The 12,384-nt window shown below is 39.4% G+C and overlaps 1 protein-coding gene across 2 annotated transcripts; it reads right to left on the bottom strand.

Annotated features, from left to right (window-relative positions):
- Positions 1-1,612: 1,612 nt before the first annotated feature.
- Positions 1,613-11,975, bottom strand: ccsapa (centriole, cilia and spindle-associated protein a). 2 transcript variants are annotated; one of them, XM_034230077.1, is made up of 4 exons: positions 11,856-11,975; positions 9,960-10,321; positions 5,957-6,294; positions 1,613-4,295 (listed from the first exon to the last, which is right to left on the bottom strand). In XM_034230077.1, the coding sequence occupies exons 1-4, from the start codon at positions 11,864-11,866 to the stop codon at positions 4,113-4,115; spliced, it is 894 nt and encodes a 297-aa protein (XP_034085968.1). In that variant the 5' UTR covers positions 11,867-11,975; the 3' UTR covers positions 1,613-4,112. The 2 variants fall into 2 exon arrangements, with proteins under 2 accessions (XP_034085968.1, XP_034085969.1); XM_034230078.1 differs by having other exon boundaries at positions 5,957-6,291.
- Positions 11,976-12,384: the final 409 nt, after the last annotated feature.

Here is a 12,384-nt window from a genome sequence, read left to right as displayed (position 1 = left end):
CTCTGTGGAAAGAGACTCTGAAAGTTTCAGGAACAAAGATTCTCTCTCTTTTTGATCCATTTCTATAAAAACATGTCTGAAAATGAGCTGATCAGATTTTGGCCACTTTATGATGTCATAACGATGTTTTGTCTTGAGTAACCATTAGCCAATCAGCAACCAAGGTAACCCCTCCCCCCCCTTATCACCTGAATCTCCTCCTAGAGCACCATTGAGTTCTTTGTAACCAAATGTCTCTCAGAGGGGCGTGGGGAGGGGCTCCTTATTTTCATCTAAAGTAACAGACAGAGAATCAGCACTTTTGAAACAGGGCTGAAACAGAGGGGATTATGGGTAATGCTGCAATGATCTGTTTGGTGTTCCAGCCAATCAGAGACAGGCTCTGTATATATCTGAGACCTGTGATATATTGATGAAGAACAGGATAATAGGAGACCTTTAAGCATATTTAAACATTTCCCCCAAAATGTTTCGAATATCAGTGTTTAATCTTAATTTGTGTTCATCATAAGTGATTAAAAACATCAGGAGTTATAATATATAAACATAAATACAAAGAATGCAGTCAGTCTTAAAGGGGCTTTTTGAAGCTCATTTCCAGGTTCATACAGGGGGGGACCCCAAAAGCATATTAGGGCTTCTTTAAAGTAACACTAGTTCTGTAAATAACCATCTCATATTAAGTGGACACTTCAAAAGCTGCTATAAATAAATAAATAAATAAAAGTATTATTAAATATAAATACTTCTGCACATTCAGAGTGATGAGGTTTGGACGGTGATAAAATCAATAAACATTCTCAGTGGATTTAAATTCATTCAGTTTTGAATATTACTCAGCGCTGTAAGTCAGACCACATGATGAACGTTAGCCCTCAGTTTCACATCCACACGCTTCCACAATCTTTAGTTACAACTAACAGTGAAATAACTGATGGTGAATTAGATCAAACTCATTGTCTGTCACTGGGATGGAAACAGATAACATGTCAAAAGATACGAGGTGATCAAATACGTTACAATCTATTAAAACTGTATCTTTAATTGGACGTTAGCGTTCCCTTTTAATCGCTGGATATAAAACACAAACTGAAACTTGTTTTTTTGGGATAAAAGCTAAATGTAATGTGATGCAACTATTTCACTGCAATTCTTAAATTATTCACAATTCATTTCATGTTTTGTTCTGTATATATTTAAGTTATTATTGATAAAACTGAATTCAAGCCAAAGTAAATAATTATTTGTTATTTAAAAAAATACTTATTGTGTGTATATAGTGTGTGTGTGTGTGTGTGTGTGTGTGTGTGTCTCTCTGTGTGTGTGTCTGTGTTTGCGTGTCTATGTGTGTCTGAGTGTGTGTGTGTGTGTGTCTCTCTCTCTGTGTGTGTGTGTCTGTGTGTGTGTGTGTGTGTCTCTCTGTGTGTGTGTGTCTGTCTGTGTTTGCGTGTCTGTGTGTGTCTGAGTGTGTGTGTGTGTCTCTCTCTCTCTGTGTGTGTGTGTGTGTGCGTGCGTCTCTCTCTCTGTGTGTGTGTGTCTGTGAGTGTGTGTCTGTGTGTGTGTGTCTGAGTGTGTGTTTGTGTCTGAGTGTGTGTGTGTGTGTCTCTCTCTCTGTGTGTGTGTGTCTGAGTGTGTGTCTCTTTTTTAAAGAAAGGGATGAATGAATAACTACAGTTTTAGTTGGACATAGTGCCTTTACGACTTGTTTATTACGTGTATTTATTATTTATGACATTATATTATAGTGGCATTGTTATTATTCTTACATATTTATGATGTAAAATGTTGACTAAAGTAAAATAAATTGAATTAAGTGTTTATTTTTGCATCATCACCCACAAGAAGTTGAGCTAATACCTCATAATTTAATCTATACGATATATTTAATCTTTATTGAATGAAGAGGGTTAGGTTTTGTCTCTGCCGTAAAAGAGAAAGCACCATTATTCCTAATTTAAATCTTAATGAAGAGAAACACATTTAAACAAGAGGTTATAATAAAGGCAGCGCATCTTGAATCTAGTTTCTCCTCAGAAAATACTTTTAATATTCTATTTGATAAAATCTTGTTTCTATGTAGTTTATCCTAATCTACACTTGAGATCCAAAATAGTCAAATATAAAAAATACTTTAGTTTGGTCCGTTTCTGCTGCCTTAAGAGTTTAAAACACACACACACACACACACACACACACACACACACACACACACACACACACACACACACACACACACACACACACACACACACACACACACACACACACACACACACACACACACACACACACACACACACACACACACACACACACACACACACACACACACACACACTGCGAGAGAACAGCGGAGACATGCGTGCTCATAAATAAATACATTCAAACGGTGATCCGTGATTTCTTTAAAGAAAGCTTGTAAATCATGAATTCTCTGATGTTTGCTCATTATCAAACAGCGTCTACAGCAACATATCCTTCAGTCCATCAGTTCAGGTTGTTTCACGGCTGCCAGGTGAAACACACACACATTTAAAGACTTTTTCTTCCAATGAATCATAAATAAGGACATTTTAAGTAGAACAGTCAAGACTCAGCCCAGGGTTTATCAGTGAGTCCTGTAAACATGACAGGGAGGGGACAGCAGAGGGCATACTACCGCAAACTATCTATAGAGTGCATTTCATTTAGGAAATATTGACTTAGTAATTAAAATACATAGTTTAAAGATGTTTAAAGAAGCGGAAAGAGGTTGTAGTGGAGCTGTAGTGTTTTTAGGACACATTTTAACAATACCGTGATAGGAGAGTAGATAGAATTACATTTCTGATATCGTATTATTGTATTGTGTCTTTTAAGAAAGAGTTACAGTTTTTTTCTTAATTCAACCCAGCTGTTCTGGCAGTTCTCTTATTCGCCTTTACTTCCACTTTAAAGATGATTATTTATCAAAATTCTTATGTGACCTTTTTCTGAAAGCGTGACGAGTCTACATTATTCATCCCAAAATGGAGGTATTTGGTAAAAACATTTTTTTTTGTATTATATAAAAATGTTGTATTATATAAATTAGGGCTGAGCAATTAATCACATTTTAATCGCAATTACGATGTTGGCCTGCCACAATTACGAAAACAACACAATCGAAAAAAACAATTATTTAGCTTTGCTAGGTTGTGAACATATTTGATCTAATTTATTTGTATTTATCATATTTATATATATGTAGTATCTTGTGGAAGTGCGCTCCAAAATATATATTGGTATATATTATTTTGATATTTATTTAAATGTATATATAAATGTATAATTTATTTTTGTATTGGTTTTTCAGTTGAATTATACGTTCAGGGTGATTAGCAGTTAGAAACATACTGTTGAAATGATTATTTGTATTTGTTTTAAAGTTCAATAAATGGATGTTTTCAAAGTTAATGAATAATCGTATTTAATAATCGTGATATCAATTATTGACCAAAATAATCGTGATTATGATTTTTGCCATAATCGCACAGCCCTAATATAAATGTCTCTTATGTGAGCCGTACTTAATGTCAATGTGGATTCACTTCATGTCTAAACCCCACTCCAAAGAGTGTACTCTCTAGTGCCCGTCATGTTTCATAGTTTGTTCAATGTCTTTTAGATTTAAGATTACACAACCTGCAAGTAAAGGACAATATATACCGTAGATTCAGATTGTGTGAGTGTTTACCGATGAAAGAACATCCATCTGTTTGCAACTCATATATATCAATATTCCAATGACTTATAGACTATTCTGCACTATTTCTACTATATTCAATGTTGTTATTTACTTGCACTATTGTATCTGTGTTATTGTGTTGCTCTGTAGGAGGAGCCTGTGACCTCAGAGTTTCATTGTCATATCTACACTGCAGCTCACATGAGAATAAAAGCCTTGAATCTTGAATATACCGTAGATTCAGAGTGTGAGTGTTTAACGAAGAAATGACAGTCTAAATTCAGTGTGTTCCCCCTGACAGCAGAGCTTCTCTCTCAGTGACTCCTCTGCACTGAGACCTCATGGTGCTCAGAGAGTCTGATGTTTGCTCTTCAGAAAGGGAACGTGGTTTTCAGAGTCTTCTTTTCTACCTGAGCCGGGCGGAGAAGCAGCGCATGTACTCCGTCACCCAGCGGTCGCCCGCCACGCTCAGCTGCGAGCGCCTCGTCTTCTCCAGGTCGGCGGATCGAGCGCGGCGCCGCTCAGGGTTCGAGTTCTTCTTATCGGACGCCCGCCGGGTGGTCTGTACGCAGGCGTCAGACGTGCGGCTCTGAGGGGAGAAACCAGAGAGATGGAGGAGGGGGAGACGTTTACGAAAAGCACACCGGAGTTTTATTATTAATGAGAGCAAGAGTCTCAGGTGACCCAGCTTCACTTCTCTGGTGTCCTGTGAAGCTGCTCTGAAACTCACCTGGACTCAGGGCATCTCACATCCTAACTCTGTGCACATTTATTTCTGTATAAAAACTATTTCGTCTTTTATTCGAAGTGGGAAATCAGAGAAATGTCAAGTGACGATCGCCTAAAACAATTACCATTCTGTTTTGTTGTTCCTCTTTTGAAATAACATTTTACAAGAACATCACCAGGACAGGAGTAAGCCTAAGAGACCAACTGAAATAAGGCTTGTAACGGTATTTCATAATTTCCCTTTAAACAACAGATACCATGAAAGACTGGAAACAACACATCTTCAGACAGAAGTTACTTTGAAGACCAAGGCTACAGCTAACTTCAGTAACCAGCAGTGAAGGCCTTTAACGTGATGTTTTTTGTTAACTTTTAAAAACAAAAGTGAGTAAGTATTAGTAAAACATGGTAAACGTGTTCCACTAGAAATCCTGCAATCAAAATCTTACTTAAAGGGAATTCTGCTGCCTTTAAAGTGTATGTCAAATCAGTGTTGATGGTAAATGCAGTCGTTTGAGGCTTTTCATTCCTCATAGCGTGCGACTGTATATTGAAATGAGAAAGCTGAGTTCTCCTGCTTGTAAAGAAGTGTCTAAAAAATAAAGTTAATTTCAATCAAGTAGTTTTGTTTGTTATGGATGAATATTAATTTGTACTAGTGTATTATGACATCTTGAGGAATTGCTTAATTGTTAGTTTCGTGTTTACCGTATTTTTTGTTGCTTTTCGATTCGTGTTTGAAATGAGGTCTTCTGTTAGTTTATGTTTATTATTGTTTATGTGGCTATAGTGTGTAAAGGTGCGTTTGACTTCGGGCTGCTCGATTATGGCAAAAATCATAATCACGATTAGTGGGTCAATAATTGATATCACGATTATTAAAAACGATTATCCATTTACTTTGAAAACATCCATTTATTGAAAAAGAAAATGTGAACAGTATGTTTTTAACAGTTGATTCCCTTGAACTTTAAATATAATTCAACAGAAAACACAGTAAAAAAAAAAATCGTTTTATTTCGATTACGTTGTTTTCGTAATCGTTGCAAGCCAAAATCGTAATCGAGATTAAAATACGATTAATTGCACAGACCTAGTTTGACTGTATGTGTGGAGCAGAGGAAGAATAGCCAATGCTAGAGCTTAGGAGCATCCTGATAAAGAAAGTGAAGCTCCTGTTGCCGTATCCTCCAGCTCGCTTCAATACGTTGTGACTCAGAGTTTAGAAGTGCTTTCAGTCGCCTGGAATATCTCACAAATGTTGTTTCATGCCAAATCTGACCGGTTCCTTACTTTATACTACATTCTCTTGGACCTGAATTGTCGGCTGTTATTGTTAAAGGAACCTCATGAATCTCCTGTCACCACCTCCATGTATGTTTGTTTGAGACTGAGCTGTTTTTGTTGTGTTTTGTCTTTTTGTTTGTTTTCTTTGTAATCATGTATTTGTCATGTATGTGCTACGTCATTATTGTGTTGAGCAAATTGGAAAAACCAGTGCTTTCATGGACAAACACTCACGTTGTTCCTCGCCCTACGTTCCTCCCCCTGTCTCTCGCTCCAGTCCAGTCTTCCGGACGCTCTCAGGCTCTCCTTGCTGCAGAGGGCCGGGGTGCTCTTGGCTCTCGGGGGTTTCCTGAGCACGGCGGGCTTCTCCTCCAGGGAGCTGTCCCGGTGGGGGGTCTCTGAGCGGGGGGTTCGGCGGCGGAGGCGTCTCCTGGGCGGCGGGAGGACCGGCTCCCCGTCAGAAGAGGTGGTGTCAGCGGGGCCGGGGTCTGACGGGGACTCCACCTCTGAGGGGCCGCTGGTGTCTGGAGACAACGAGCTGGATCCATTCACACCGTTTACTACAACCGCTGCTGAAGATACAGAGCAAACGTTTTACCAACCTCAGAGCACTTTAAAGGTCCTCTATTATGCTGTTTCTCATCAATATATCACAGGTCTCAGATATATACAGAGCCTGTCTCTGATTGGCTGAAACACCAAACAGATCATTGCAGCATTACCCATAATCCCCTCTGTTTCTGTGAGATTTGGTTACAAAGAACTCAATGGTGCTCTAGGAGGAGATTCAGGTGATAAGGTGGTTAACCTTGGTTGGTGATTGGCTAATGGTTACTCAAGACAAAAAATTGTTATGACATCATAAAGTGGCCAAAATCTGATCAGCTCATTTTCAGACATGTTTTTATAGAAATGGATCAAAAAGAGAGAGAATCTTTGTTCCTGAAACTTTCAGAGTCTCTTTCCACAGAGGGGACACATGTTGATGTAGAAGAGACATGAAGAAGAGGGGACACATGTTGATGTAGAAGAGACATGAAGAAGAGGGGACACATGTTGATGTAGAAGAGACATGAAGAAGAGGGGACACATGTTGATGTAGAAGAGACATGAAGAAGAGGGGACACATGTTGATGTAGAAGAGACATGAAGAAGAGGGGACACATGTTGATGTAGAAGAGACATGAAGAAGAGGGGACACATGTTGATGTAGAAGAGACATGAAGAAGAGGGGACACATGTTGATGTAGAAGAGACATGAAGAAGAGGGGACACATGTTGATGAAGAAGAGACATGAGGAAGAGGGGACACATGTTGATGTAGAAGAGACATGAAGAAGAGGGGACACATGTTGATGTAGAAGAGACATGAAGAAGAGGGGACACATGTTGATGTAGAAGAGACATGAAGAAGAGGGGACACATGTTGATGTAGAAGAGACATGAAGAAGAGGGGGACACATGTTGATGTAGAAGAGACATGGAAGAAGAAGGGGGACACATGATTGATGTAGAAGAGACATGAAGAAGAGGGGACACATGTTGATGTAGAAGAGACATGGAGAAGAGGGGACACATGTTGATGTAGAAGAGACATGAAGAAGAGGGGACACGTGTTGATGTAGAAGAGACATGAAGAAGAGGGGACACGTGTTGATGTAGAAGAGACATGAAGAAGAGGGGACACGTGTTGATGTAGAAGAGACATGAAGAAGAGGGGACACATGTTGATGTAGAAGAGACATGGAGAAGAGGGGACACATGTTGATGTAGAAGAGACATGAAGAAGAGGGGACACATGTTGATGTAGAAGAGACACGGAGAAGAGGGGACACATGTTGATGTAGAAGAGACACGGAGAAGAGGGGACACATGTTGATGAAGAAGAGACATGAGGAAGAGGGGACACATGTTGATGTAGAAGAGACATGAAGAAGAGGGGACACATGTTGATGTAGAAGACACATGAAGAAGAGGGGACACATGTTGATGAAGAAGAGACATGAAGAAGAGGGGACACATGTTGATGTAGAAGAGACATGAAGAAGAGGGGACACGTGTTGATGTAGAAGAGACATGAAGAAGAGGATTTTGCATAATAGGTGACCAACTGTGAACATTCATAAACACACCTCGGCCCAACAAAGATTCTCACACACTTGTAATGGGTTGTTTCCGGTGATGGTCACATGGTGGTTAAAGGTATTTAGGGCACCTGGTGTATGTGGAGGTTTGGTAGAATGACAATGGGGCTGAGCTTTTGTATGATTCTGTTTGTTTATTGTTTTGATTTACAATATTAAATATCCTTAAAACGTCAAGTTCAGTACAGACTTTATTATTTATACGCGTCACATCAATGAGCGAAGTTTAGCCTCAGAGCGGCCGTAATCGATGGAGATATAGCCGGCACAATGTTCTTGTCTATTTAGTAAATAGGCCGTCTCTTGTGGCGGTGGAAGGCAGAGCTGGTTCCCAGAATCTCTTGTGTTTGAAAGGAAAGCCACAGAGCGGAGACACAGAAGGTGTTTCTGAGCTCAGAGTCTGAACAGGAGGAAGCAGCCTCCTCTGATCACTGAACTTTCAGTCCACATATTTTTAGCTTCACGTCTCTGGAGGTAAAGCCGCCTCTGGCCCTCACACTGTCAGAGTGACGCTCACACAGGAGCACAAACACACTCCTCCCGGGGGTCTGGGGGACTAGCCCAAAAATATTTCTGGAAGCGAGACAAAAAAACAGAGGAGAGCGAATAGAAACAGGACATTATGTTGTTGGTTTAATGCATCAGAGTTTTAGAACACCTGAACTCAAAATGATGAAGTGAGCATGGCTGCAACTGACTATTCTTTTCATTATTCTATCATTTGTTTCTAGTTAATCGTTTAATTATAGGAGAGAATGCTTACAGCTTAATGCTAAACGTCCTTAGATTAGTAATGCTTACATGCTGATGTTTAGCTCATTTGAAGCTCAAGCACCAGAACTTACAAACGTTTGAATGTTAAAGGTGGGGTCGGTCATTTTGGAGAAAGCAGCTCGAGCGCGCTAGAATTTGAAAATACACAGCCGGAGAAAATCTGCCACTTCCTCACAGAGCCCCTCCTCCAACACACACACGAACGCGCACATGACCAATGAGGGCACGAGATCAGTTTGTGCCCAGATGGAAGGCTGACAGGCAGGTAGGCCATCCAGTTACTTTAGCCGGGCCGGCTCAGATGATTGGTCGTGCTTTTTACAGCGCCACGGCTTCCACGGATGACATGTTGTAATGGATTTTTTGTCAAAGCACTTCAGATATTCTTTGCTATCGGGAAGTTAAGAGCATTCATGGAATACAACAAAGTGTATCTCGAGCCGGTTTCTCAAACGTACCTACCCCACCTTTAAGGTAATGTGCCTGCAGGTTGCTTGCTGATCTGAGTTGGTTTCTTTATGGTTTATGGCACTTATTGTGGCTTTGGATAAAAGCACCAGCTAAATAAAACAAAATGCACTACTGTCACCATCTGAGTCAAGTTGTTAGCATGCTGACATTTGCTAATAGGCATCAAACTCAAAATATTTGACGTGAATGTATTTTGATTTGCAAAATACCTGATAATGTTCAAAGTAGGCACTAAAGTTCTAAGATTAATACATTGTTTTCTTTGCCAGACAGAGCTGCAAAAATGAGTCAATTAATCGAATAAATAATGGACAGAAAGAAAACCAGAAATAGTTTTGATAATTAATTGAATTGATTAAAAAGATGACAAGCAGCTCTTTTATTTCTTATATTTAGTTTCCCCCAAATATAGTAACGTTTGACTGAAAGCCTGAACTCAGACTGACCTTATGATCTATGAATGTGTTGTTTATAGGAGTTTTAAACGTGTCGATTTATTCGATCAAGAGGAAAAATATATATATATTTAGGAATCAACTCAGCTGGAATAAGAGAATATGTGTCGGTTGCTTGATACCGGTGTTGGCCCTGGACTGCCATCTGGATATTGTTGCAGCGAAGGCAACAGCTAGTGGAAGTGAGAGAAAACCTAATTTTGTTTATTTCATTTATTCTGTTATTCTGGTCAAACAGTATATATTTTGTTGTCGTTATAAATACAACTTTTTGAGCTTGAATCAAGCAACTACGCCTATGTTTACGGACGGACAAAGAGAACCCCGTCACAATGATAAAAACAGCTAATCGGTTGTATAAATGAATGTCAGTAGTGGTGTCAGTCTCCTCACCTGTAGCTGGAGCAGCGTCAACGACCGTCTCCCCGCCGCCCCCCTCCGTCTCCCTGTCCTCAGACGGCAGTTGTGTCCCAGGACTGGATATCTTCTGCTTTGGGAGGGACAGAGGGGCGATTCTGTTCCTGCTGGGCCTGGGCGTGGACCAGCCGCTGGACTCGGAGCTGTTGTCCCAGCCCTCAAAGAACCAGGACTTGTGGGAATGCTCCATGACTCTCCGGGTCAGGCGGTACTTCACTGAGTCCTCGTAACATTTGGAAAACGTCTCCCACTTAGGATCCCTGAACTTCTTCATGTACTCCGACCGGACTCTCTTGGTCAACATGGCTCCTTTAACTTCCTCCGTCTGGTTGTTATCACTGGAGAGAGAATAAGAGGAAATAAAACATGATTATTGGAAATAACACTTTACACTGAATTCATATCTACAGGATATTATTTGTAGGATTGAGATCAAAATACATGATAGATTACAAATGTCTTGGTCTTATATCCTTATTGTTGTGATAGTAATTAAAGGCAGACACAGCTACTGTAAAGCCAAAATATTAGAGTAACTATTTACTAATACAAAGCAACATGAGGCAGCTGTGGCTCAGGGGGTAAATGGGAGTGTACGAATCAGTGTTTGATCCCAGCCGCTGCAGTTAACATGTAGAAGTGTCATTTGGCAGAATACTGAACCCTAAATTGCTCCCGTAGTCATGTCTACAGTATTGAAGTGTATATACGCAGTACAGTACTTGAGTAAATGTACTTAGTTACTTCACACCACTGTTCAGTTGTAGGTTTCTAAGAGGATCTACCTGTATGTTGGCCTCTGCAGGTGTGGTTCACCTGTAGCTCCGCCCACCTCCCTCCACAACAGATTACCTCAGAGCTTCTTATAGTCTTACTATTGACTGCTCTACTGACTGCTGCTAGTACTCAAACTACACCAACAATAACACAACATATATATATATATAGTATATCTGGATATCTTCCGCCTAGTGGTGGAAGAAGTACTCAGATCGTTTACCTAAGTGAAAGTACTAATACCACAGTCTTAAATTACTCCATTGCAAGTATAAATCCTGTGTTGCAAATGTTAGTTAAGTAAAAGTACAGAAGAATGATCAGCTAAGTGTACTCAAGCATCAACAGTACTGATAGTGCAGAATGCCTCTTATACATGATTTACATTATAATAAAACATGATATTATCCTGTTTTTAAATACATGAGTTGTTTATGTTGTAATAGGCCTAAGTCAATATGGAGCATATTTTGGAAAGTACTGAGTAAATTAGACCTAAATATATATCATATAAACACACGTATTAAGTTACATTTTACTACAAGCGTCAAATAAATGTAGTGGACTACAAGTATAAGTAGCAGAAAATGGAAAGTACAAGTACCTCAAAATGATACTTAAGTACAGCACTTGAGTAAATGTACTTAGTTACTTTACACGACTGCCCGCCTACACACATTATTCATTTTCTTAACATAACAATATTGAAAATGAACTACATGAATGAATAATTCATCTGAGCTGGCCTACATCTGATGCATGGATGCTGATACAAGCAATCAGCAGCTAATTACTGCTCATTTATTGTAGATTTCCCTGTAAATGTAACAGTTTATTTTCTCAAGCACACCCCAAAACATCGTATTTCTTAAAATAATTTCTACCTTTAAAAACGCCACCGAAAAAATAAAACAGCCGTTTAAATTTGAAAAATATTGACGGTTTGAATATATGAGATTTGAATTGGCAGTTATCGTTAGAATACCGTTTTTTCTACGGTGAAAACAGCCATCAGTAAGCCCCGCTTGTAAACACGGTGTGGTTTGAAAACTGGGAGGCTTATGAAGGTTTTATACTACATTGAATTTCACTCACCCAGACTTCATTTCAGGGCGGTCCAGTGTGATTTAAAAGCCCAGTTTGTCCCGTATGTTCCGAGGTTTAGACGCCTGACATCTTGCGCTTCTCTCCGACCCCAACTGACAGCCGACAGACGAGCTACAAGTTTCCTGACGTACGGCTATCAGCTTCCGGCGTAGACTTTCAAAATAAAATATATATATTTTATATGAAAATCTAAATCAACAACAAAAAAGATGTCCCTTTGTAATTTAGTGTAGAATAAGTACAAACCACTCAAGTATAGTAAATTATAAGTAACTTAAAGTTTTACAATGAGAAAATGTCATTTTTAAACTTTGTTATGTTAGCTTAACATTTGTTTTGAAAAAAGAATTAGATACTTCCGGTGCAGTGCTGACTAACAGCTGCTAGTTTGATGGAGAACAAAACATATCGTAGTAATAAAATATAATTTCCAAGTGAAGATGCAGACCATACTGCGCATGCGTACTCCATCTGTGTAGTGACGACAACAGGTGAAACAGCAGGATCTGACTTTTAA

This window comes from Gymnodraco acuticeps, unplaced genomic scaffold (genome assembly GCF_902827175.1).
Source record: "Gymnodraco acuticeps unplaced genomic scaffold, fGymAcu1.1, whole genome shotgun sequence".
NCBI classification, from domain to species: domain Eukaryota; kingdom Metazoa; phylum Chordata; class Actinopteri; order Perciformes; family Bathydraconidae; genus Gymnodraco; species Gymnodraco acuticeps.
Note: the sequence above shows the minus strand (reverse complement) of the source record. Positions and strands in the feature narration are given on the sequence as shown.

What these genes read in the sequence shown, in the direction of transcription:
- ccsapa (XM_034230077.1), bottom strand. An exon ending in TGACGCTGCTCCAGCTACAG is followed by an intron (nt 6,295 to 9,959) that starts GTGAGGAGACTG and finishes CTGTATCTTCAG; the next exon opens with CAGCGGTTGTAGTAAACGGT. An exon ending in AACGTAGGGCGAGGAACAAC is followed by an intron (nt 4,296 to 5,956) that starts GTGAGTGTTTGT and finishes TTCTCCCCTCAG; the next exon opens with AGCCGCACGTCTGACGCCTG.